Source organism: Panthera leo, chromosome D2 (genome assembly GCF_018350215.1).
Source record: "Panthera leo isolate Ple1 chromosome D2, P.leo_Ple1_pat1.1, whole genome shotgun sequence".
Taxonomy (NCBI): Eukaryota; Metazoa; Chordata; class Mammalia; order Carnivora; family Felidae; genus Panthera; species Panthera leo.
The window spans coordinates 85,995,080-86,022,701 of record NC_056689.1 but is presented as its reverse complement, the minus strand read 5'-3'; the positions used below and the strand labels follow the sequence as shown (position 1 = coordinate 86,022,701).

The following is a 27,622-nucleotide window of genomic DNA, read 5'->3' as shown; positions in this document are numbered from 1 at the left end:
CCAAGTGCTGATGTCCGGTGGGGCCATCTCGCACCTGCCCACTGTGGTCTCTGGGCCCCACCACCCCTGCGGGCCCGCCCCCGCGTTTCCGACCGCACGTGGAAACAGCAAGCCCGGCCTGTCTCCTTCATCCCACATGCCAGGCCTGCTATATGTGGGCTCAGTTCCACGGTGACCACTTCAGGGGGAAGGGACATTTCCCAGGATGCTGCCACAGGCTGAGGTCCCTCTGGCGGCCCCGGCACCCACCCGGCACGGTCCCCTCACTCACCCCAGCCCGCCCCCTGCCCCGCTCTTCTCCAGAGCTGTCTGTGCACCCCAGCTGCCCGGAGAGAGCTGGCGGGCACTTGGGCAGAGACCCTACCGTGCCCGGCTCCGGGCAGACCCCGGGGCCCAGGAGGGTGTGGAGAAGTGAGAGGGGCAGGGCGTGGGGGGCCCACCTTGCTCTTCTCCTGCTGCAGCTCAATCTGGATGTCGGTGAGCTTGGCCCGAAGCTCCTCGTTGGCAGCCTGCAGCGCAGCGAAGGCCTCCGCCTTGTCCGCCTTGCCTCGGCCGCCCGTGCCCTTCTTGGACATGGTGAGGGTGGCCCACAGGGGGCCCGGGGAGGGCCGCTCGTCTAGGCTGGTCTGTCCGCACCACGCTGGGCACGTAGCGCCTCGCCGTGGACCTGCTACATTTTCTCCGTCACCTGCAGGGAGAGCACACCTGGTGAGCGGGCTGGCGTCCCGCGACCATGATGGGAGCCCCGAGACCCTGGCGGGAGGCAGGCGACCCTGGTGGGAACCGCGAGACCCTGGCGGGAGCCTCAATACGCTGGTGGGAGCCGGGCCGCGGGGGGTGGGACAAGGCTGGCATCTTGTGCCCTGAGGAAGCCATCCCGACCGCACCCAGGGTCCCCAGCCACAGACCACAGAGGCCCTTGGCCCTGCACTCAGCAGCTCTGCTGGGGACCCCACAAGTAAAGCCCTTCTCAGCGACTGGCACGAACGGGGAGCTGGAGAGGAGTTCTTTCCCCGCCCCTTTGGAAGAAGAGGCTGGGCACCCAACTTTAAGGCCCGAATGTCATACCTGGGTGGGTGGCATCCTGGTGGCGATGGTGGGTGTGAACCAGGAGCTTCTCAGACAGAGGCGTAGAGGCGGGGACCCCCAGACCCCCCAGGGGGCCCAAGAACTCCGCCCCGGAGGACGTGCACTCTCACCCTGAGCCAACTTAGGGGGTGAACGCACACCCTCATCCAGCCCACGGAGCAGGGGCGCTGCCCTGGGCCGCCCACCCACCACCACCCCGCGGGCCTGCGGCTGCGTTTCCTCGGTGCCCCGGCGCCAAGTGCGGGAAGCAGGCCCATCAACCAACCGCACAGACGGTACGGGCCTGGGCTCAACAGCAGGAGGCACGGCTGGAGTCCTGCTCCACATTTACTACCCGGGAAGCCCCCTGCACAAAGTGGGGACAAGAATGTCCCTGGCCCCCGAGGCCTCCTTCCTGCACTATAGACACCAGAACAGTTGTCCAAACAAGTGACCTGGGCCAGAGACGCCCTGTGCCCACCACCCGCTCCAGCTGACAGGCTGGGACAGTCCTTCCCAAACCTGGGATATGACGTCAAAGTTCAGCTTTCACAGCGGGGGCCTGGGCGCAGGCTGGGTTATCGGCACTTCCCGGGAAAGGCTCTCCAGACGTGTCCCCACGGCCTTTGTCCTCCCTCCCGGCTCGGTCCCTGAGGCCCCGAGACACAGAATGAGTACAAAGCCCCAGAGGTGCAGGGGGCCCGGGCGGCACAACGGTGAGAGGTGGCCGCTAGGAGGCGGGGGCCAGTGAGGGAAGGGGCTCAGAGTGGGCCTGGGTGCAGAGCCAGAAGAGGGACTCAGGAGGGCAGCAGCCTCCCGAGGAAGGAGAGAAAAGGGCCGGCCGAGAGTTTAAAGGTGTTTTGCCGTGTCTCGGAAGAGATGTCAGCAGGCACGTGGTCCCCCCGCCCTAGCCCGGTGGCTGGCCCACGTCTCCCTGCCCACAGCCGCCTGTCACGTGAAGAGCTTGTTTAGGGGAGGGGAGGGGAGGAGCTGAGGCCAGGCTCTCGATTTGGGGTGTGTTTTCTAAGTCACCCCTGGGCACCGCTTTGCAGATTTTCCAGCTCCGTGTGCGAGGGTCTTCTGCCGGCTTGTGGTGACCTTTCCCACTCTCCCCCCACCCCCCCGAGTCTTCAGAGCTGGCGCTGAGACCCGTGGGCTCCTGCTGTGGCTGGTTAGGGCATGCCTGCACCCCATCCGCGCACCGCCCCTCCGCTGCTGCCACTGCGGTGGTCAGGGGCATCCCGACAGCTGCAGGTGCCTGATGCTCGGGCACCAGGGCGTGTGGAGAGAAGGAGGATAAAAAGTAGCCAACAGAACAGCTGTCTTCCGCCGGCTCTGCTCTGGGAAACAGACGGAGCCCCTTTACAGGGTCCCGGCGGCTCTGACCTGTGTGGCTTCATTTGTGGGTGGGGTCAGCGATGTGGTGTGGCGGGGCTCCATTTGGCTGAGGGAACGTGTAGGAAGTTAAAAGTCTCATCCAAACTGGAGGAAAAGCCCCCCAGTTCCTGCTTTGGTCGCCAAAAGCGCTTGGGGGGCCAGGGGGCCTCAAGAAGGAATTCACACCGGGTCTGGGTGGAATTCACACCTCCAGGCACCCGCCAGCTGCCAACAGGGCCCCTGAAGGCGCATGTGAGGCACCTGCTGTGCCCACACCGGCCCCACTGGTTAGACCAGTTAGACCCGTGCTAGTTCTTGGCCAAGAAGCCTGCAGCTCACACCCTGAGGGCTCAGGCAGAAAAGCAAACCAGGACAAGGGCTGGGGTACACAAACAAAAGCAGGGACCTGGAGGAGGGCTGGGAGTGCCCCCCGCTCTGGCCATCCCTGGCAGGAAACCACCACAAGGAAAGCTGGGTGGGGGCACCTGACGGCCCACGGGGGGCGGTGTCGGGGGAGGCTCCATCTGTTCACGGAGGCCGAGTCCACGGGTCCTGGCAGGACCCCAGGCCCAGGAGCTGCCTTGACCCCAAAACCCATCACGCTTGAGAAAATGACAGAAAAAGGACTCTGCTCTTCACACACCCAGTGACAGCATTCTGCCTGCCTCGGTGACACGTCCTGGACGCCTCACCTGGGGTGCGATGCTGGTCCCGGGCACCTGCTGAAGCTCTTAAACGCCCTGGCCCGGGGACATCCTTTGGGACCCGCTGGCCTGGTGTTTTGGGTCAAGGGCTTGGTGTCTTCAGCCCACGGTCCTCTGCGAGCAGAGCCCCTGCGTCCCGGGACCAGTGTCAGCGTGTTCCCCAGACCCGGGCCTCCTGACCACTCTCCCTACGTTCTCTCCAGGCTGTTCTCTGCAGTGACTCCCACGCCACCATTTCAAGACACAGCCTGGCCCTGTGGGCAGAGAGGGTCGAGGGGCCTGGAAAGACAGACGCAGCTTTCTGGACACGGGAAAAGTCATTTCACGGGTGCCTGGGTGGCTCACTCAGTTACGCATCTGACTCTTGATTTCAGCTCAGGTCTTGATCTCAGCGTTCTGAGTTCAAGCCCCACATCGGGCTCCACGCTGGGCATGAAGCCTGCTTGAAAAAAAAAAAAAAGAAGAAGAAGAGGAAGAAAAGTCATCTCAGGCCCCGGCCGCCTTGGGAAAGCAGGAAGAAGGACGAGCAGCCGCCATCAGGCAGGAGGCAACCTAATCACACGAGGGACGGCTCATCGGAGGCGCGACCCCCAGAGCCGGTTTGGAGGTGAAGTCTGGCCGGACGCGCCCTCCGGGGCGACCTCTGCAGGATCTCAACCCCCCTGGGCACCCAGGTCCTGGCGGAGCTGCCCCAGGCCGGCCTCGTGACCCCGGCCCGGACTCCGTCGCCTCCGGACTTTTGCCACCGTGCCGTGCCGTGCCGGAGCCCCTGCGCGCAAGCCCCTCGGTGAGCGTTAGCCCCTCGGGTGAACCCCTCCCCGGGTTTGCTGTTCAGGGAGACGCTGCTTTGGGAAGGATCCCGCGTTCTCGTCACTTGCTGCAAACAAAACCCTTCCTCCTCCCGTTCTCTGGCCTGGTTGTGTCTTTTGTGTCCTCGACGCCCCAAGAGGGACCCCAGTCTCGGGTGACAGCCCTGGCCTCCCCCTCGCCTGGTCAAGACGCTGCATGTCTCCCCGCTGCCCGCTCCAGATTCCAGTGAACCCCAATCTCCTGGACAATTTGCCAAGGCTGCCTTCCACCCCAACAATTCTTTACTCAACGTTCTCTCTAAACGGGTTCATTGTTACGTGTTTGACCATGAAACTGCGCAGGCCTTTCCTGGATAGACAGCCAGCGTCACCAGGTGTCTAAAGAGGGAGACACCCCGCGCGCGGGTTCCAGACACCTGCCCCACAGCCCTGAGGCGGCACGGGCCCCTCCCCTCCCTGCCCCGCGCCCTCCGCCCACCATGCCTTTTGCTCTGTTTGGAACACGCTCCCACACAGCTCAACACAGACTGATTGCTCTGGCCTGGGCTCAGGGCTCCTGCCCGCCGCCCCCCACCCCCTGGGGGCTGAACTGCTCCTCTCGGTACTGGCCACCCTGCTCCGACAGTTTTGATGCAGCCAGGGGTCTCAAGCCCTCCCTGACATCTCCCCAAAGGCAGCGTGAGTAGCTTTCTCCGACACCAATCTGGGGACAAATGTGATAAACGTGTTGACTTTATTATTTGTGGAAACGAGTGGAAACAGAAGAAACACCCCCCCCCCACCCCCGGGTCCTCTGAGGGCACCTGGCGGGCCTTGTTCACGCACACCCCAGGCAGGGATTTCGGACGGGCTCCTCCTTCCAGCCCAGGCTGCACCCTCCTCCGGGAGCACTTGATGAGATCACTGCCGAGGGGAAGGAGAGGGGTTTTCACGCCTTACCCCAAGTCCTACTTGTGCTGATGATATCAGCTTGAAGCTTGCACGGGATAAGGGCTTGGTGGAAGGAAGCGTCTGGCCCCCGAGACACCCACCGTCTATGTTGGGGGACAGGCTCCTGCAGGGGACGGACAAGTGGCACCGAGGGTGTCCAGGGTCCCCTGTTCTGTCTTATGTGCTTCTGTATGCCCCGTGGCTTTGCCCCCCGCGCCCACACCCAGTAAAGCCTTGGCTGTAACCATTGCGTCCAGGTCATGGATCCCACATGTTTCCTGTCACCCTGGCAGACAGAAGAGGTGGCTGGAGGGGGACACCAGGCCTTGGGAGGCCCCTGAGCTTTGCTGGATGCTTTCGCCCTAGTGCTCACCCCTGCCTGGGAGAATTACTGGCCTCTGCAAGCGGGGGCCGGGGGTGGAGGGTTTGGTCAGAGCAGGCTGCACCAGCCCCCCACCCACCAGGTCATGGGTGGGTGGGAGTAGTCTCCACGGGCCCACGGTCAACACTGCTTGAACCACAGATGTGAACAACCCTGATGGTCAGGCCTCGGGCCTCCTGTTGGCAGAGCTCAGTCACCAGGTCAGCGTGCAGGTGGGGGGCAGGGGTGTGGAGGGACCCAGCAGCGACAGCTCAAGGGGGAGCCAGCTCCCTAAAATGCACAACACTGGGCATTTCAAATATTTTCTGGATTGAATTTGCGCCTCCCCCCCCCGCCTCCATAAGTGTCACCAACCTGCTCGGGAGACCCAGGTGTGTGGGAGGAAGGGGGGGGGCAGGGTCACGTCCAAGCCTCAGGCTCACGCACCGACCCGATGCCCACTGCCTCCAGCCATGTGGGTCACACTTTTTCAGGAAGTCGCTACACGAGTAGATTAATAGTGCAGTCCGCCCACCTTTGTTTCGGGGTCAGGAGCTCCCTCTGCTCGCGGTGTTAGCGGTTCTATGTTCAGAGGGTTCAGAAGGAGCCAAAGCTCTACAGTCGATGAACGCGCTTGCCCCGACCGCCAACCGGAGCCGCTAACCAGGAAGCGGGTAGGTCAGCGCCGCTCCCCAGCAGGTCCCTGCTGGCCTCCAGGGTTTCTCCCCCGCGGAGCCCAGGCTCCTGTCCTCACTGCACCGTGTAGGGAGAGGGTCCCTGATGGCAGTAAAACCGCCTGCCCGCGAACCGCTCAGGGCAAGGCCCCATGTAATTTGCAAGTGTCCTGGGTCGTAAAGGGGTTTCGACCTTGTAAAGTTGATAGTATCTGACCCAGATCCTTTCCAGGTTAAAGATTTCATCTACGGAGAAGAAAGGATAATCTGATGTTTCTAAGCCTTATTTCCATGGAAATCCAAGGCAGGCAACAGGGCGGGGGGGGGGGGTGTCGGAGACACTTGTCAAATCCACAGGGACCCTCCGAGTACAGCCTGTGGCTCCCTGTTGGCAGTCGGACAAGGGCCCATGCCGGGCAGTGCATCTGGGAGGAGAGTGGGCAGAGGCCGAGGCCACGCCGTCGGGCATACGTGGGGTGTCGGTGGGGGGGCCCCTCTCCAGGCAGGACCCTCACGGGGAGCCTGGCAGAAGGCGGGCCATCACTCCACACCCCTCTCCCATCAAAACCCACTTGTTCTGAAAAAGAGACACCCAGAGCGCCGTCAACCGGCCGCAGGCACGTCCGGGAGCAAGTGCTGACACAAGAACCGGGTCCACGCCTGCGGACGGGGAGGCAGTCGCGTCGGTGGGGCAGGAGAGCGACTGGAGCGGGGGTGGGGACAGGCCTCGGGAGGAGGGGAGCAGCACTCGGGGCCTGGGTGCCGGCGGGGAAGAAGCCGGCCCCCCGTCGGCACCGACCCTGGGACAGCGGACACACAGCACGCCGGGGTCTTTCCCACCGACGACCACGGGGCTGCACAAGACCACGCTGTCGGGACACAGAGGCTGAGGCCTCCGCTCCATCCGGAAGTGCGTCTTCTAGAAGCCAGGGGCAGAGGTCAAGAGTCCAAGCGTGCCACGTGAGGTCACGGGGTGGGAGCTTCCCTGACGGCAAGGGCAGGAGCAGACCGCCCCCAGGTGACAACGGCACGGCCCCAGGACACTGACCCCGAAGTGTGTGCACAGGACTCCCGGTGCCGCCCGGGGAGCCTGCGCCCGCCTTTGCCCTCCTCGCCCGACAACCACGAACCTGCCTTCCGCCTCTGTTTTGCACGTCAAGAATGTGACAGAAACGCAAGCGTGCGGCAGGGGGCCTTGCGGGGACCCACCGCGTGCAGCCCTGGCTCCCTGTGTTTATTACCGCGGTGCGGCGTTGCCGGCGCGGACCCGCCGTGGAGGGTGTAACGGCTCGCCCACCGCAGGACGTCCGGGCGGTCGCGGGGTGGCCGCCGCTAACATCGCTGCTGTACAGGTGCACCTGCGGGTGACTGAGGAACAGTCTTCGTTCCTCCGATATAAACGCTCGCCAGCGCCGTTTCTGGGCCGCGCGGTGGCTGAGCGATGAGGTGTCGGAGAAGCCGCCACGCCGCGCTCCGCAGGGGCCGCACCACCGTCCCTCCCCGCCCCCAGCGCGTGCGGGACGCGGCTCCCCTGCTTCCTCGCCCGCATTCGGTGCCACTGTATTCGATTTCAGCATTTTGCCAGGCACGACCTCACCGTGGTTTTCCTTTGCTTTTCCTAATCGTGACTGACACCTGTCCGTGCTCGTCTGCCGTCTGCGCGTCCCCCTCAGTGAAGTGCTACCAGGCTGTTCTCCTGGCCCTTCGGCGAAGGCGGCAGGCTCCTCCAGGCCCGTCCGCCCTCGCCACTGTCTTCCTGGTCCCCGGGTCCCTAGTGGACCTCCTTCTTCACCTTCTTCTTATGTTTGTTCTAGATCCAATATCCAGACTGCTTCACCGTACTGATGGGAGGGCTAGGAGAAACTGGGTTTACCCTGCCTTCCTGGAGGCGGAAGCCTTTCTCCATCAAAGGAAAAATCTTACGCTTGTATTTACCTTCATATAATAATAATGATTATCATAATAATAACAATATAAGTGGTTATAATTTAAGCCACAAGCGTGACTTAAAATTTGCCAGCTCACCTCCCAGGATAGAGGACGCAGATGTTACAGGAGATGATTGCGGGAGCCGACCACCTGTTTGAGGAAACTGTCCTCACCTGCAGCACTGCCTCTGGGCCTGGCTCCCCCCAGAAACCTGGGCCAGGGGACCCCCCCCTCCCGCTGGCAGATGGCATCTGGTCCCACCACACTGGCTTCTTGCATTCATCACCCCAGATACAGGAAGAGTTTAAGTGAAACACTGAAATCTTTTCTTTGTCCTCACGGACAGCTTCTGTGGCTCTCAAACCAGGTAGCCACTGAGCTGCAGCGTGGGGTTGAAAGCACGGCGTCTGGGGTGCTCTTCCGTGTGCGTGTTAGCGCCCGAGCCGTCGGAGGACAGCGGCTGTGGTCTGGGGTCGCCGCTCAGCTCGGGACCCCTCGGGAGGCCTCGGCTGAGGATGGGACCCAGCTCCCGAGCCCCCAGCCCGAGCTGGAGGCCAAGAGCAAAACGGCCTGAAACAAGGCAGTCACTACATCGGAGGAGCAGCCCCGGAAACCAACCCGAGAGTCAGGCTCCTTCTCGCGGTCCTGGCACAGATGAACAGGAAACAGTTGATCGAAACAAGTAATGTGAAGGATGATCTTCAGGTAGGTGAGAAGGCAGACTGACAGACGGATGGACAAAAGCAGCCTCCCCCCCTCTCCTTCCCGGAGCATCCAGCCGGAGTTCCGGTGAGCTTTCCCAGGCCTCCTGGGAGTTGACCTGAGGTCTGGAGGGGGGTTTACCCATTTCAAAAGGGTTTGCGTTTCATTGCCTCAAGCAGACATCAGGCCTGGCCCTTAGCACGGGGCCTCAGTGAGGCCTGCTGCGCCCCGCCTCCCGGCTCCCCTGGTGTCAGGAAAGCGTGACAGGGCCCACTGAGACTCCTCAGCTCACGAGGACCACAAATCCAAACAGAAGGCCTCGCTGATCCCACGACTGGTCCTACACTGTGCGTGAACAACAGCGCGGCTCATCAGGGGCCAGGGCCCTCCAAGGGCATTAAGGAAAGACAGGGACTGAGTCAGGACAGACAGCGGTCCAGCACCAGGCCCGCAGCTCAGAAGCGGGGCAGCACGCGTGTGCGACCCGGGACAGCACCGCACGCGGGGACAGACCTGAGCGCGGCCGGGGCCCAACGCCCAAGGACAGCGGCTGCACGGCCTCCCTGCCCCGTCGCTCTTGGGGAATTTAACGGTGGCAGGACAAGGTCAGGGCCAGCGACCCCGTCCCCGCCAGGAGGGGAGTTCAGGAAACACTGTGTTCACAGAACCCACCTCAGAGCGAGGGTTTTGCAAATATAATTTAGGGGGAAATGCTGTAATGGTTGGAATGAGTGTTGGTGTGCAGCAGAGACAGAGCAGATTGTCTAAGAACAGTCAGCCTATAGTTTTAATTGTGTGTGGGGGGGGGGGGGTCTGATGGAGCCCAGGAATGGGAAGGACGAGGTGACCCTGACCCCACACCGGGAGGCAGCCGTGTCCACACAGGCACACAGCACAGCCCCGCCCCGCATCGACAGGGGTCTGACTCCCAAAACAGCTCTTCTGGGAAAAAGGAAAGTGCTCGGACAGCATCTAGAAACACCTACTTCCTGACCTCTCTCCTCGGGGGACAGTTGCTGGGGATGCACGAGCCCCCACGTTCCCCACGCAGACAGCAGACCACGTAGCAAACAGCCCAGAGACACGAGCAGCTGCAGGTGTGTGGCCAAAGCTCAGCAAGTGCTGCTGCCCTTGTAACGGGACCTGCATTTTACCCGGAAGGTCCCGGAACCTACTACCGACGCGGCTCGCATTTAAGCTTGATTTTGTCTGTCCCGATTAGCCAGTATGTATTGTGTATTTGTCCATTACAAACATACCTACAGTGATGAAGTTCCTTTATTAGTGAGGTTTTGTAGACAATTTACGTGGTTACCATAAATCTGAAATTTTCAGCTCCCTGCCATTTTACCCATGGAAATAATTTGTTCCAGGATGTTTTTTTGAATACAAGACGTCTTAGTAACCGGACTATTCCATCCCAGCAGAAGAACTGTGTTAATTGAGGAAAGAGGGTCCGCGGTCAGGCTGTGAACACCCAGGGAGCACTCCGCCAGGAGAGCAAATGCTTGGTCCCCCGATATTGGCCGCATCCTAGTCCTGGAACCTGTGAACGTGTTTCTTTATGCGACAAGGGGGAGGCCGAGACCCCGGGAAGGGGTCTGTGGTCCAATCCAGGCCCACGGGACCCCAGGGGCGCCGCCTGAGAAAGACGCGGGCCGAGCCGCTGGCCTGGACGCGGGAGAAGACACCGCAAGCCAGGGGCGGGGGGCCTGCAGGTCCCAAGCACGAGGAAATCGAGCCTGCACTCGATAATGAGCAAGATAATGAGCGCCACTAACGAGCGAGTGAGCAAGGACACGGGCCCCGGAGCCTCCAGACAGGAGAGCCGCCTGCCACGCTCCAGCTCAGCGCCCCCCAGACATCGGGCTGAAGAACCACGACGTAGCGGGTCCGTGCTGCTTTAAGCTCCTAGATTTGTGGCAATTCGCGCTGGCAGCCACAGAAGGTTAATACAGAGACTGGTGCCCGAGGTGGGGCTGGAGCCGCGCAGCAGCCCCCCATGGTGACCCCTGCAAGCCAGGCCCGCGTCTCGCCTTCCTTGGCTGCTCCCAGGACGCCGCCCCCGTCCCCCGGGCCACAAGCGCGAGCGGGAGACAGGAGGCACGGCAGCAGGAGGAGGGCCCCGGGAACCGGGCACCTCGGGGCCCGTTCGAGACGACCTGGCGGCCACTCCACGTCCGGTCGGAGGGATGGGGCGCTGGGGTGCGTGCCTGACCTCGGGCCTGGAGGGTCTCACAACACCCTGTTCACGCTCAGGGTACACGGCAACTCGGAGGCCCGCGGTTAAACGTGGGTCCTAAAGCCCAGTGGCCGGCCCCAGGGCTGCAGCAGGGAAGGAAAATGGGCCCGCCCAGTGACAGCTGAGACACCCTCAGACCGAGGTGTCCGGAGAGAGCCTGGCAGCGACACGGCAAAGTCTGTAACAGAAAACAGTTTCCCTGGTCAAAACCGTGTCCTTTTGCTAAGCAGGGAGAACCCCAACCTCACGACTGAGAAAGATCACCCCGTTCAGAAACAGGCCCCACAGTCTCTCCCACATACGTCACGTTCCACGGTAAGGAGAAGGACGTCACCTAAAAACACCAGGCGATTAGCTGGCTAATTGTCAAAAAAAAAAAAAAAAAAAAAAAATAGATGTATGGAATACTGCCCGCCCAATGGAACTCTAAGTGGATTAAAGAGTGCTGAGGATGAAAATCAAAGCAGGGAAAGGAGAAATGAGCATTTCTCAAATCTCTGGAGAGAGACGCCTTCCTGGGCTTAGAGAAGATAAAAGGAATTCACAAAAGGGAAAGCCAACAGATTCCACCACATTAAAAATTTACGTTTCTTTATTACAGATGGCGTGCAATTAAGCTAAAAATGCACTCAAAGAGTATTTGCAGTAAATCCAATTAAAAAGTTAATATCTTTACTATATTAGAAGACTGTGAAACTCAATAATAAAAACACTAAGATCTCACAAGATAAACGGGTAACTATCAAAAGAGATAATTTACAAAGAAGGGAAAAAGGGGTTTCAAAATCACAAAGAAACCTCCTCTGCTTAAGATGTAGAAAATCGCAAAAGAACGTCTCGCCCATAAACAAAACCCTGTCTTTCCTTGAGCCCATGAAAGAGTTGAGGTCCCAAGGCAACCAAAGCACCAGATTCCAAATGGTGACCAGCCCCTCTGAGGGGAGACGGGCGCATGATCGGGCCGAGCACAGGAGAAAGAAGTGGGAAGAAATCAGCTCCAATTTTAACACACTTCTAAGGGCTGCACGTGGCAGGTCAGTTTGGAATCGCTGGAGTCCAGACACGAGAGAGGTTGAGGGCAGGGCAGGGCAGAGGCTGGAGGGGCTCCCCCCGGTGCAGATATGCAAGAGACTGCCTGCCGCCTGGGACAGGTACGGGCCTCTCCCCACCCCCAGAACCCGTCCTGCACACAGAGCAAAAGCCATAAGCCACCGGGACAAGGGCAGCAAAGCCTCTTGTCCGCAGGGTCCCTGGGCTCAGGATGAAAGTAAGATCCCTCCTTCCTTCCTGCTTCAGGCACTAGGAAAATATCTCTGCCTCTACGGTCAGAGTCGAAGCCCCAAACACCTGCCCCTGGGGAGGAAGACGGAGGCACTGGGGCTCAGGGTCCTGCACTGAAACAGAGCAGAGCTTGGCCGCTGAGGAGGAAGGCAGGGACCCTTACAAGGCCAACTACCCAAGTTCAGGTGCATATGCCTTGACTGACCTAAGGCTGCACCAGAAGAAACTGAGATCCCCTTTCCTCAAAACAAGCCTCACACCAAGGAACAAGCAGCCACAGTCAAGCTGGGAGAGGGGCAAGGCTGCAGAAGGAGCCCCTGCATGGTACGGGGGTGCAGGGGGTGTGGGGGCTAGGTGCAGCAGGAGCACGGAAGAGACCCCCAGCACAGTGTGTGGGCAGCCCTCCATGACGAGTCTGAACCCCGTGCTGGGCTGGCCGTAAGGACAGGCTACAGGCTCCTAAGCCGGCTCAACTACTCCCTGCCTTCATTCCAGCCCGCACACTGACACAAGGAGAGATGTGTCCACATCTGTGCTTAAATATCATTTTCCGGGGGCGCCCGGGTAGCTCAGTCGGTTAAGTGCCCGACTTCGGCTCAGGTCGTGATCTCGCGGTCCGTGAGTTCGAGCCCCGCGTTGGGCTCTGTGCTGACAGCTCAGAGCCTGGAGACTGTTTCGGATTCTGTGTCTCCCTCTCTCTGACCCTCCCCGTTCATGCTCTGTCTCTCTCTGTCTCAAAAATAAATAAACGTTAATAAAAAAAAAAATTTTTTAAATATCATTTTCCGCAGATAGATACCTTCTACTGTTCTTCTACAATGTCTGACATTCAACAAAATAATTACAAGACACAGAAAAAGGGAAACAAAAAACAAAACAAAACAAAAAAACAAGGAAAACCACCCATTGTCAAGCAATCAGAAGAACCAGATTCAGAGATGCTGAGTTGTTGCTGCTACTGGACAGGACATTTAAGTAACGTGTATGCCCGAGGGTCTAAAGGAAAAGACGGAGACCCAGCGAGGAAATGGAAACTACAAGAGAGGCTCAAACGCAGTCATTAGAAACAAGGGTCATGACATCAGGGGTGAGAATTAGAGGAACGCACTTGGCAATGGAAGGACTCCGTGAACTTGAAGACAGGACACTGTCTGATGTGAAACCCAGGAGAAGAAAGAAGACAGAGTCTCTAACAGGGCCAGGCAACATCAAGAAGCCTGGAAGAGGTGGGGGTGGACTCCCAGAGAACAAAGAGAAAACAGGGAGAAGGAAAACATAAAGAAAGGAAACAACAGAGGATTCTTCAAAATTAGTGAAACACAACAACTTACGGACTCGGAGCTCACAGATCCTCAAACGGCCAAGAGAAATGCAGACACAGGAGTCAAACTGACGAAAACCATAACTAAAGAAACAACCTGGAACAGAATGAAGGGAGGAGAGCACACAACACGCAGAGGAACAAGGCAAGAACCAGCTAGAAGATGATGGGGCCGTGGCTCAAAGAGCCAGAAAAACAAAACAAAACACAAACACCCATGAAACCCGAATTCTAGACTCGGCAAAAATACCTTGTGGGGATGAAGCAGCCGACCACCTCACGTCCATTAACACGGCCACCATAAGAAGTTTTTTTAAATAAATATTTTTTAAAACCCAGAAAAGAACAAATGAGAACATGGGTAAATTGGAACCCTCGTGTACCGTTGGGGACGTACAATGGTGCGTTTTCTTCACACAGTGAAACGCCATGTGGCCCAGCAATTCTCCTCCCGGGGATGTGCCACACGAACGTCACCGCAAAGGTCACTGCAGCGTTACTCATAACGGCCAGAAAGTGGGAACAGCACCGATGTCCACCAACTGACAGACGGACAATAAAACACGGCATAGCCATACGATGGCCCACCACCCAGCAGTGAGTAGGAATACGGTGCCGGTACAGGCTAGTACAGACGCGCCTGGAAAGCGTGGCAATACATGAAAGAGGCCGGACCGAAAAGGTCACATGCTACATGATTACATTGTGTGAAATGGCCGGAAAAGGCAAATCTATAGAAAAAGAAAGCAGATGAGTGGTTGCTGCAGGCTTAGGACAGGGGAAGCGAGAAGTGACAGCTAATGGTCCAGGGCTTCTATTTGGGGTGACAGAAATGTTCTAAATTTGTGGTGATAGCTGCAAAATTCTGTGAACACACTAAAACCCCGTGAATTCACACTTTAAGTGGGTGACTTACATATTATTAAATCTGTTACCAAAAGGGAGAAATAGACTTTTTCAGAAAAACAAGAGTTGAAAGGATTTATTGGCAAAAGATGTGTGCTACAAAAAAATGTTGGAGGCAGTTCTACAGGCAGAAGAGACATTCTCAAGCTGGAAACTGATGCACACAGAGAATGGAAGCACGCTCACAGTGGTGAAGATGAGGGTGTGGAGAGCAGGCTCTTTTCTTAGTTTTCATCCCTTTAAATTTTTTTTTAACGTTTATTTATTTTTGAGAGGGAGAGAGAGAGAGACAGAGCACGAGCGGGGGAGGGGCAGAGAGAGAGGGAGCCACAGAATCCAAAGCAGGCTCCAGGCTCCTAGCTGTCAACACAGAGCCGGACATGGGACTCGAACTCACAAACTGCAAGATCATGATCTGAGCTGAAGTCGGTCACTTAACCGACTGAGTCACCCAGGCACCCCTATTTTTCATCCCTTTAAAAGATAATAAATTAGCTAAAGCAAAACCAGGAAGTGCAAGTGTAGAGCACAGCGAACATAGAATTAAAATATCTGAGAACAATACAAAAAATGGGAAAGAAAACGAAAATGAAAGTCATTAATTACATGAGAACTGGCACAATATTAAGAAGGACTGATGAGCTAAAGACGATGTTTAGCCCCTAACGTGAGAATTAACGATTACCCTGCAAGAGAAGGGCAGTGAATAAGCAATAGGTGAACAGGGTCCTAAAAATACTCACTCCCTCAGAAGTCAAGAAAAGAGGACCAAGGAAGAGATGACACAAATGGAAAATAAAGAGCAAAAAGCTAGATTCAAATCCAGCCATATCATTAAATATAACAAGTAGATGGGCTAAAAAATACAATTTAAAGGCAGGCACTTCCAGATGATATTTTTTTAAAAAGGCAAGCACCAACTTTACACAATCTGAAACTCACTTTAAATATAAAGGCATAGATCAGTTAAAAGTCAAAGGACAGAAAAAGTTATAACCTCCAAACTCTAATCAAAAGAAACTGAAGTGACTACATTAATGCTAAATCATGTAGATTTCAGAGCAAGGAACATTACCAGGGATTAAGAAAAATACTTTAAACAAAAAACAACAGAAATGCAAGTAGAAATAGGAATTTTCACAGCTAGAATTGGAGGCTGCAACACTCACCTCTCAGCAAGCGGTGAAATAAGAACATAAAAGATCAGTTAAGGATATAAGAGATTTAAAAAACAGTATCAACAAATTCGACCCAATTGACATTTGTAGGGTACATCATCCAACACCAGAATATGCAGCATTTTCAGGTGCACATAAGATATTCATCAAAACAGACTACGTGCTGTGCAATAAAACAAATCTCATCAAAGTTAAAATAGTGGAAATGATCCAACTGATGTTCTCTGCCCCTTCCCCAAAAAATGAGTTATAAATAAGTAATAGATATCAAGAGAAAATTTAAATACTTGGCAATTTAAACACACTTTTAAATAACCCATAGGTGAAAAAGGAAATGCGAAATAAATTAGAAACATGTTTTGAACTGAATGGAAATAAAAGCACAAACACCAGAATTTGCAGAGCATAACCAGAGTGGTACTGGGAGGGCACTAAGGACAATAAGTGGTCATATTGGGAATGAGGAAGGTCTCCAATCATAATATAATCCTAGTCTAAGACTCCATCTTAAGAACACAGAAAACAAATAATAAGGTAAATGTAACATAAGCAGAATAGAAACAATAAAGATGTTAGTAGAAATTAATAAATTTGAAAACAAAAACAATAAGAGAAATCAATAAAACTAAAAGCCGGTGTTTTGAAAATATTAATAATACTGATAAACCTCTGGAAAGACTGATCTGAAAAAAAAATGAATACATAAATTACAATATCAAGAATCAACAAGGGGACATCACTACATGTCCTACAGACATCAAAAGATTTACAAATGAAATGGGTAAATTCCTTGAAAGACACAAACTAACAAAGCTCACTCATAACTTGAGTAACCTTTTATCCATTAAAGAAATTGAATTTGTAGTAAAATCTTCCAACAAGGAAAATCCTAGGCAGAGACGTATGCACTGGTGAATTCTAGCAAACATTCAAGGAAGAACAACAATTCTACTCAACTCTTCCAGAACTTTTCTTATGAGGCCAACCTTATTCTGATACCCAAACGACACAAAGGCATTACAAGAAAATGTCCCTCATTAAGGTGGATGCAAAAATACCTAACAAAAATAGCCACTCAAATTCAGCAAAAATAAATATATAAAAAAAAAATCCCACTCTATTCAGCAATAATACAATGGGATCAAATGGAGCATGTATAAGGAATGCAAAAATTGGTTTAGTATTTTTAAATGAGGCCCTTTAATTCACCATATTAATACACTGAAATGAAAACATAATTATCTCGAAAGATGCACAAAAGCCTTTTGACAAAATTCGAAGATCTGTTCACAATAAAAACATGTAGCAAAATAGTCATAAAAGGAAGCCTCCTCAACTTGAAGTGTCTGTAAAAGAACACTGCCACTAACGCCATACTTCATAGTGAAAGACTCACCGCCTGTCCCCTAAGATACAGAACAAGGCAAAACACCTGTACACACTGCTCAACACTTCCATCCAACGGTGAGCTAGGAAAAGATCTCAAGGCGTAACAAATGGAAGTAAAGAAATCATTTTTGCTCACATGTGACCTCATCACCTATGTAGAAAATCCCAAAGAATGTGCCTGGAACACGGGAGTTTAGCAAGTTAACAGAATAAAGGTCAAAGAGAAAAATCAATTATGTTTATCAGTTATATTTCTTCATACTAATAAGATATTTTATCACAAAACAATAACTTTTACAACAGCACCAAAATCATATGAAATACCTAGGAATAAACCTAACAAAATATTTACAATATTTATACCTTTGAACCCCCAGATATTCATGAGAGAAAATTAAAGGCTGAATAAACAGAGAGATATACAGTGTTCATGGATCACAAAACTCAACATTGTTGTTATGTTCACTTTCCCCAAATTGAAATTTAGATTAAACACAATCCCAATCAAAATCCTCACAGGGCTTTTTTTTTTGTATAAACTGACAAGCTGTTTCTGAAATGGCTACGGAAAAGGTAAATGATCTACATTAAGCAATTTTGAAAAATGACACGTTTGGGGTTGGAGATCACCACCAGACTTCCAGCTCACAATAAAGCTATGGTCACCAAGTGTAACATTGGTCAGTGGAACAGAACAGACCACAAAGTATCTGATCGACTGATGTATAATGAAGGATCCAAGAAAACTCACTGGAGAAAAGATGGTCTTTTGAAGAAATCATGCTGGAATATTACACGTCTTTATGCCCAAAGTCACAAAAAAGCCCCACAACACCCACAGCTCAGCCCATACCTCACGTCATATTCAGAAACCAAGTAGAAAGGGATTGTGGAACTGTAAGGTATAAAACCTCTAGGTGAAAACATACATCCAACCTTCACAATATTGAGACAAAAAAGCAAAAACCATATGAGAAATATTGACAGGGGCACCTGGGCAGCTCAGTCAGTTGAGCATCTGACTTCGGTTCAACTCTTGATCTCGTGGTTTGCGAGTTCCAGCCCCGCGTCAGCCTGTGCTGACAGCTCAGAGCCTGGATCCTGCTTCGGATTCTGTGCCTCCCTCTCTCTCTCTGTTCCTCCCCTGCCCACACTCTTTCTCTCAAAAATAAATAAAGGTTAAAAAAAAGTTTTTTAAGAAAATATCGACAGATTCGACTTTATAAAAATTTTAAATTTGGGGATGCCTGACTGGTTCAGTCAGGGAAGCAAGTGACTTTTGATCTTGGGGTAGTGAGTTTGAGCCCCACATTGGGTGTAGATATTACCTAAAAATAATAAAATCTTAAAATAAAGGAAAGAGGGGCACCTGGGTGGCTCAGTTGGTTAAGTATCTGATTCTTGATTTCAGCTCAGGTCATGATCTCACGGTTCCTGGGATGGAACCCCACGTCGGGCTTTGGGCTGACAGCAAGGAACCTGCTTGGGATCCTCTCTCTGCCCCTCCCCAACCCCTCTCTCTATCTCTCAAAACAAAATAAACAAACATTTAAAAAGAAAGAAAGAAAGAAAAATCTCCCCCCAAGTTTGAACGTCTTATCTCTGAAAGGTACTGTTAACAGAAAGGAAAGGACAAGCCACAGATTGAGAAAACATATTTGCAACACACACATCTGGTAAAGGACTTGTACCCAGAATATATAGGTATGTATATATTTAAAACTCTCAAAATTCCGTAACAAAAAGACAACCCAATTTAAAAATAAGCAACAGATTTGCAAGACCCGTCACCAAAGCAAGTGTAGAGACAGCAAATCACCACATGGAAGGGTGTTTGCATCATCAGTCGTCAGGGGCTTAGAGTAAAGCAAGGACGCCTGCTGTACCCCTGGGAGCAAGGCTGACTGGCTGACTGGGAAGGGGAGGAACGGGGGGAACGGGAGGAACAGAGGAGCAGGGGGAACGGAAGGACCGCGGGGAACAGGAGGAACACGAGGAACGGGGGAACAGGAGGAACGGGAGGAACTGGGGGGGAACAGGAATTCTCCTACGCAGCTGCTGGGAATGCGCAACGGTTCAAGCATCTGGAAAACGCTTTGTTACTTTCTGAAAAAGTGAAACACACACAGAGCATAGACGAGCCTGTAGCAGGCTTCTCGCACAGAGAGTCATGACACCGAGGCTTCTTATCCAGGAAGCAACTTTTATTCGTGCCGGCACCGCTCAGTCGGGTTCCTACCCAAAGAACTGAGTGGTGAACATCACACGGCAGAGTCTGTCTGTACATTTTCTATTTCTTTGTCTCCCACATATGGTAACACACATAAACGCGCAGTCCGATTAGGCGGTCTCGCTTTACGAGGTCATGAGGGATGTTGTCACGTAGGCGCACAGCCAGGTTACCTTGAAGTTTTCTCTCCCTTTTCTCTCTCTCCTTAGGGAGGGGACCCTACCCCAAGCCCACGTCTGTGCCCAAAGGGAGCGAAAGCCCAGGTCTGTGCAAAGACTTTGCGTCAACGTTCGTAGCATTGTAAGAGCAAACACTGGCAGCAACCCCAAATCCATCAACCGGTTCAGCGTGTGGATAAACAACTGGGGACAGCCACACATTGCTCAGAAAAAGGGGAAAAAAGAATTGATTCATGGTACGTGCAGCAACAAATCTGAAAATAATTCCACTGAGTGAAAGAAGCCATTTACACATATTTTATAGAGGGGAGAGGGGTCGAGAGAGAGAATCCCAAGCGGGCTCCAGACCCGGCACAGAACTGAAGTGGGGCTTGATCTCACAACCCTGAGATCATGACCTGAGCTGAAATCAAGAGTCTGACGCTTAGCCAACTGAGCCCTCCAGGCACCCCTCAAACGTATACATATATATACCACAGGACTGCATTTATACACAATTCTGGAGAAACAAACTGATCTAGTGATAAGCGGATCGGCAGCGGCCTGGGGGGATGGGGCTTGTCCGAGAGGGATGTACAACCTCTAGAGAGGGACGTTAAGTTCACTATCTTGACGGTCAAGGCAGTTTTGCGGGTGGAAAGAGAAGTTTCAAAGCCACAAATATTCCACGAAATGGGCTGTTTTGAGTATCCCTGATGAGAAAGGTTGGCTGCGAAGGCTCCTCTGGAGAGGAAGGTGATAATACGGAAGAACAAATCTCCAGGCTGCCCTAACTTTTCAGGGCTCTCCTATCCAGCAGTCTATCCAAAGAGGTCATCTGAATACGGGGAAAGCCCCACACTCAAGAGATGTTCGAGGCAGCACTGGCTATAATCGTGAACCCCTGGAAAAATCTCTACTCTTATGGGTTACGTTTCTGCACCATGAGATACTGTGCGGACTTTAAAGTATTGCTCGGTAAGAGTTTATTCTAAAAGGGAAAGTTTTGTCTTGTTGGTATCTTATCGTTTTTTTTTTTTCTTCTAGATTTCTTTTTAAGTTTCATAATGAGAAAACACATCTACTGATGCATTAGAACCATGCAGACGCTCAGTGCCCCCCCCCCCATCCTGGGGGATGGGACACATCCGTGAGGGCACACAGCTGGCAGCCGGGTGCTGCGGACCCCGAGGGCGGGAGGAGATATCACCCGCCTGCAAGCTGGGAGGCTATGCACCGAGGCCCGCGTCTCTGCACTCAGGGCCCGTCCAAGATGAAGCCTTCTCTTCTTTCTTATCTGAGTTTGCTGTAGTAGGTATTCCAGTCGCCCCAGCCTACGCCGGGCAGGACCCCTCACCTGGTGGCGGGCACTTCCTCCGGCGGCTGTGCTCTCTGACCTTGGAGTCACCATGTGTGTCTATGGGTCTCTGGCCTTGAACATTCACGGCCTTCGTCTTGGGTCAAACCCCTCATCAGGAGCAGGACAGAATCCCCCGCGGAGGAGGATCCCTTCCCCCACGAGGCCTGGGTCTGGCCTCACGTTGAGGTCAGGCTGCTCTTGGGCCCAAGCCTCTGTGTCACTGACGCGCGTTCCTGCAACCTGCCTTGTCCGCTGTGCCCGCTTGGAGATGTTCTAATTTCCTGAGCCGTCACAAAGTGGTGGCACTCAGGCCTCCGAGAGGGTGCCACCAGGTGACCACGGCCCACGGCGCCACGTCCTGGGCAGCATGAAGGCCGGCCCCCGTCAGGGGCTCCCGAGTGCCCCTCATGCTGCTGGATGCCTACGTGGGGGCCAGACCAACAGCACAGAGTCCCTGAGATGGGACACGTGTGCCCGTGAGTTTGTGGGGGAAGACGGGGTGGGGGCCATGGTTCTAGAAAGGCCGTGGTCTCTGTGGTCTGTGTCAGCCTTCTTCACCCTCTGACTTCTGCCCCACAGAGGCTGTTTCGGGGTCCCCGCACTTGTGTCTGGAAACGGGGCAGGCGAGGAGAAATGAGCAGACGTGACGTCTGTCCTGCGTGGAGACCCCAGTGCGCAGAAGCCCGTACTCAGGATGAAGCCCCGCGAGCTCACACCTCAGCGTGCCCCGGACTGAGGGGTACGAATCGTCCTGGGTCCTGGTTCGCAGCCGCCTGGATGCAGGCAGGGCACCCGGCTGTGTGCATGTTGCAGGAGGGGCCTGTCGGCGGCCTCGGGCATGCACGTGACCTCGGGAACCGCCAGCGCCCTGCCCACGGTCAGCAGGGGTGGCGGCAGATTGTCTCGGAATCACGGATGCGCTTGGCCCCGCCCCACATCCTTGGCCTGAAGAGGGAACCGACCGCCAGGGACAGGACTTCCTGAAATTCCCAGAGAGCCTCAGACAGAGGCCGACCGTCCACGCGGGACGTGGGAGTGAGGTCGTGCCCTGGCCCGCTTCCCCGTTCCACCAGCCGCTACTGACCTGCTCCGAGGCTCGGCCCCGCAGAGAACATTCGCAGATGTACGACTCTGGTCCTGGGTTCGAACGAGGGAAAACTTTCTCTCGCTGTCACGGGCGCTCGCACGCCTAGGAGCCCACAGCAGACCCGAGGCGGAGGTGAGCGTCCAAGCCGCCGGCACCCTCCCCTGCCGCGCGGCTCGTCTTCCCACCGCGGCGCGCAGCCCGATCGCCTGCGATAACGTTCCCACCATGCCCGCCCCCGTCAACCACTGATTCTCCCTGAACGACCGGGGGAACTGAGGCACGGTGTGGTAGCGACCGCTTCTTTCGAGGAGAAGTGTTGGAAACCAGTTAATAAGCCACTGTTTCCCCCAAACACGAGTTCCTCGCATAAGACGTGGTGTCGGGGGACAACATGTGAGTCCTGAGTAAGTTTCACAGAGAAGACACCGCCCAAGCAGGGGGCAGGCAGGACGTGAGCCATAAAAGAAACCCAGGCCCAAAGGGCGCCTCCCCTCACTCCCACACCCGTCCGATCAGGATCAGGGAGATCGGGATCAGGGAGGAGGGAGCCAGTGAGGCGGTGACCACACCCAGCAGCAGCCGGGGTCCCCGCCTGGCTCTCTCCCCCCCCTCACCCCCCGCCCCGCACCCACGGCCACCACGTAAACAAGCTCCAGCCTTGACTATGAGACGGGAAAACAACCACGTTCAGGAGGAGAAACCCACTCCCAGGAGGACGCGGGCCCGGCCTCCCCCGTGCACGCAGCACCACAGATGGACGGGCGTGAGATCAAGCATCCCGTGCTGTGATGGTCTCTGCACACCTAGCGTGACCTCTCCTTCCACACCGCTAGCTTCCGGCCGCATACGTCTGCATACTAAATATAGAAGCGAATTCAAGTGTAAGAAGCAGAAAGACCCGGAGGCCAGGCCGAGCCAAGGCTCTGCGCCATTCCAAACAGAAACCCTTCCCGCCGGGGACCGAGGCCCCGGGCGCTCACCTGCGCTGCCTCCTGCCCGGGGATCCTTCCGGCAGCTGGAGACTCAGGCCAGCGTTTGCGGCCGGCTCCCAGGGTTCTATGACTCAGCAGAGCACTCAGCTTTTATTTTTCAGTTGGAATTTACCAGCCGTGCCTACATCCAGGGGGAGGGACCGTCTCCGAGGTGTTTCTAAGCAGATGCCTGCAGCGGTCCCTCAGCTCTCCGCTGCCCGGACAGGCTTTCTCAGGAACACCCAGCATGGTGCCGGGTCCCCTGACCGCATGGACGGCCCCTGGGTGGGGGAGGAGGCAGGCTGCCCTGCCCGCCGCAAAGGCACGGCCCTGCCCTGCAGACCGGGCCCGACGGCCGCCTCCTTCCGTGCGCACACGGGGAGGACTCCGGGCCCACCTCCTCCGGGGAAAGCAAGTGAGGGACACGGGCAGGCCTGGCTGAGTCCTGTGCACACAGCCTTCCCTGTCTGCAGCCGCTGCGGGAGAGCGTCTCCGGCCCCTCTTCCTGAGAAAATCCCCCCCTGGGTTTTGTGGCTACAGGGTCCGTAATATGAAGGAAGTTCCACTCCAAAGGGCGGCTTTATTTTCTTCCAATGGTGAGGTGCCAGAAGGGAGGTGTATCCATTAAACCCTGGAGAATGAAAGTGTAGAAACGAATCCAACGAATGAGACCAGCGCTGGTGGAGCGATTGTGCAGCGGCACGAGCTCTCCTTGCCGGAAATCCAGCCAAGTCCACGATAAACCCCCAGAGAAGCCAGTGCGACCAAAGGAAGACGCAGGGCCCACAGGGCTGAAGCTGAAGGGCACTTAGGAAGAGCCAGTCTGATCCGACCAAGGAAACACGGACACAGATGGTCCCTGCACCTCACGGCCCTGCCTGGGGACATCGGCTGTGGCCGCGCTGGGGTCTAGAACCGTGAGGGGGCGAGGAACGAGGCTCCCGGCCCTGGTTCTCCGGAGTTCAGGCTTGTGAGGGCCCTACTTGTCCCTCTGCCCCCAGCCAGCCCTGCACCCGCCCTTCCCTTTCACTCCAACTCTTCAGCTTGGACCCAGACGTCCAAATTTCACCCCATCCTAGTCCCAGAGGGCATCGTTCTGACGGGAACCCACAGGGTAAATACCCACGCCAATCACCTGTAGCTCGGAAATGAGAATGCGGGTTATCCTGTGCTTGTCTACACCTGGGCGACTAATAAATTAGAACAAATTACCAAGTTGCTGTGCCTTCGAAACAGTCAGAACACCGTGCTGGTTGACGCTCTCCTGAGCTCCTCGTAGGCGTGAACTCGTTTCAGTCACGAAAGCCCCACTGGCTAACTGTCACGGTCTCCCCCGCACAGGCGAGGAAACTGAGGCCCCGAGAGGCTGGGCAGCTTGCCCACCATCACACAGGCGACAGCTGCCGGAGCCAGCGTGCACCTGCCGGGGGCTCCGGACACCGAGGTCCACACTCCACCCTCAACAGCGCCCCGAGACAAGGTCGCTTACACTCGTGGGCCCGGGTCCAGCCCAGTGCCCGTCTCGGGGCGGCTGCTCTCCAGGCCAGTGGAGGGAGACAACAGGTGGTACATGCCCATGAACTCAGCAATGTGACGCCTGGAAATCCGTCCCAAGGAAATGATAGAACAATGGCGTTGGAGCATATTCTATGTAACAAACACTTTTATAGCACTTACCCTGTGCCAGGCACTGCTCTGACAACCTCAAATACAACTCATTCAAGGATAATTATGGTGATGTGCCCATAACACAGCTCGAACAATTGGAAGCGTCCTAAATGCCCACAACAGAGATGATTCACACAAATGATGGAATGCACATAAGCCAGACTACAAGGGCACCATTTGGACATGGCTTGTCTACACTTACTGACATGGAGGGGTGCAGACAACACGCTAAATTTTTTTAAACGCCAGTGTGTATAGTACGAGCACATTTCTATTTGAAAAAATAAGCGGGTGCATTAAAGACAGACATACAGACCAACAGAATAGAATAGACAGCCAAGAAAGAAATGCTCACACATACGGCCAAATGATTTTTCACAAGGGAGCCAAGACCATTCAATGGAAAAAGGACAGTCTTTTCAACAAACGATGCTGGGAAACCTCGATGTCCCCAGGCCAGGGAGTGAAGCTGGACCCTTACCTGACACCACAAACAGAAATGAACTCAAAATAGATCAAGGAGGTAAATGTAAGACCTAAAACAACAAAGCTCTTCTAAGAAAACAGGATAAAAGCTTCACAAAGTGGATGTGACAATGGTTTCTTGGATTCAGGGCCAAAGGCACAGGCAACAACAGGAAATGGCCGAACTGGGCTTCAAGAAAATTTAAAATTTCTGTGCATCAAGAGCCACGATCCACAGAGCAAAAAGGTGACCCAAAGAATGGGAGAAAGTATCCGCAAATCATGTATCTGATGAGGGATTAGTATCTAGAATACACAGAGAATTCCTACAAGTCAACAACAAAGAAACAAACAACTCGACGCAAAAATGGGCAAAAGGGGGAGGCTGGGTGACTCGGTCGGTTGACAGTCCAACTTGATTATGGCTCAAGTCATGATCCTCGGGTCATGGAATGGAGCCCCACGTTGGGCTCTGCACTGAGTGTGAGGCCTGAGATTCTCTCTCTCTCTCTCTCTCTCTCTCTCAAATAAAAAATCTAACGGATAGATAGATAGATAGATAGATAGATAAATAAGTAGGCACAGGACTTGCATAGACATCTCTCCAGAGAAGATACACAGATGACCAATGAGCTCACGAAAACATGCTCAGCATCACTCATCACTAGGGAAATGCACATCAAAACTATGAGATACTACCTCACACTCATTAGGATGGTTACTATCAAAAAAAATCCCCCAAAACCAGAAAACAAGTGCTGACAAAGATGTGGAGAAATTGGAATGTTGTATACTATTGGTGGGAATGCAAAATGGTGCACCTGCTGTGGACAACTGCAAAGGCTCGCCTAAAACATTAAAAATAGAATTACCACACGGTCCAGCAATTCCATTACTGGGCATCTACCCAAAGGAATTGAAAGCAAAGTCTCGCAGAAATATGTGCACCCCCATGTTCACAGCAGCACTGTTCACAAGAGCTAAAACACGGAAGCACCCAAGTGTCCGCTGACAGACGAAGGGACAGGAGAGTGTGGTCCATCCGCGCGACGGAATACTACTCGGCCTCGGAAAGGGAGGACGCCGTGACACCTGCTGCAGCCCGGATGGACCCTGAGGAGGCTGCGGAGTGGGGTCGTGCAGACACACAAACCGTGTGATTTCACTTACACGACGCACTTGGGTCCAGGTCACAGAGACAGAAGGTGGCCGGTTGGGCAGCGGGGGCAGGGGAGGGGTCGGGGAGTTGGTGTTAATGGGGGCAGAGTTCCGGTGTTACAAGACAAAGAGAGCCCCGTGGGCGGACAGCGGGGACGGCTGCACAACAGCGTGGGTGTGTGTGACACCCCTGAACCGTAGACCTAAAAATGGTTAAGGTGGTGGGTTTCATGTCGTGTGTATTTTAACACAGTAACAAAGGGAAAAACTGTGTGTGTGCTGTTTTCACAGAAAAACTTGAAGTCTGAAACTGTACAGGCCAGGTGGAAAGCGGCCATCTCTCTGGGGGATGGGATCTCAGATGATCTGACTCTCGGCTTTAATCTTTCCGAACCGTATGCACTTTTTTAACCGCGAATATGTATTTATTGTTAGAATTAAAAAAAAAAAACTTTCATCTTCAAACTTTGGCACACGCACAGACCCACGTACACGCCTTTTATCACCATAACCGACATGTCCCTTGCAGACCGCGCTCGCACAGAACCCCGCGGGAGACAGTAACCTTTCCCAAGACCCCAGAGAGCGAGGGGAGGAGGGGGGGGTTGCTGAGAAAAGCTCTAATTCACAAAGCTTCAAGAGCCACTTGCCGACCCGGACTCGGAAGGGAGGAAGCCGAGGCCGAGCATCCAGGATGGAACAGCCATGCCCGGCAGCACCGAGGCGCTGCACGGTGAGGGCGTTCTGGGAGCACCGAGTGAGAGTGAGCGCCGGGGCACCTCCGTTTTCTCGTCTGCGGAAGACTCCCGGCCACACGGCCCTCTCACCAGGTCCCCGGAGGCCCCTGGGTTCCGATTGCTTCCCCGCAGGTGCCCACAGCCTTTCGGAGAGCTTGGCTGTGCCCCAGGCCATTCCCGATGGCCCGTCCTGCTGTCCCCACGGCTCCAAGCCCCAGATGCACGCCTCCTCCGCTGGCCTCACCTCTTCCCGCATCTCTCCAGGGCCTCCCGGAACCAGCACATCCACAGTTACTCTGTCCCTCCCTCCTGTTCCAGTGTGGGGACCCCCCAGCCACCAGTTGTCCAAGTCAAAGCCGGACCATGGTCCCGGCCTCTTCTCTTCCCGCCCTCCAGTCCACCGACCCCACCTCCTGCCAGGACCCTCTCCCCTGGGGCGACGCCGCAGCCCCCACCCTCGGTCACCGTCGCTACCCAGCCCCAAGGCTCTCCTGACCCAGACTCCTTGTCATTCCCGGGCACGGCTCTCCAAGCGTGTCCGCGTCTCCCTTGTTACCGCTCCGTGTGTTCTGAAAAACAGCAAATGTGGTGTCACACTTTGCGTGTCCTTCTGCATTTTCTGCGTTCACTCAACACCGTGTCCTTGAGGTTTCGGCACGTTGGTGCTCGTGGATCCCGTCACTCCAGCGTGCTCCCTCAGCATCCAACCGTATCACGTGTTCGTTCCCACCGCCCTGCTGATGCCACAGCCGACGGCCCTGTGCACACCCGAGGCACGTCTGTCAGATGGCGGTGGGCAGGTCCCCAGCAGGGCGTGGCTGGCGTGAGGGCGGCCAGAGAAGCTACCAGAGCCCCAAGAAATGCCTGTCTCCCCACATCTCAGCAAGCGTGATGCCGGCCGGCGTGACGGCTGAGAG

At 54.7% G+C, this 27,622-nt stretch overlaps 1 protein-coding gene across 1 annotated transcript in view; it reads right to left on the bottom strand.

The window, feature by feature from the left end:
- Positions 1–27,622, bottom strand: part of JAKMIP3 (Janus kinase and microtubule interacting protein 3) — a 115,868-nt gene that overhangs the window by 68,784 nt on the left and 19,462 nt on the right. The window contains 1 exon segment of the mRNA XM_042907528.1: positions 441–688. Coding sequence (XP_042763462.1) covers positions 441–575 — 135 coding nt within the window. The 5' untranslated portion in view covers positions 576–688.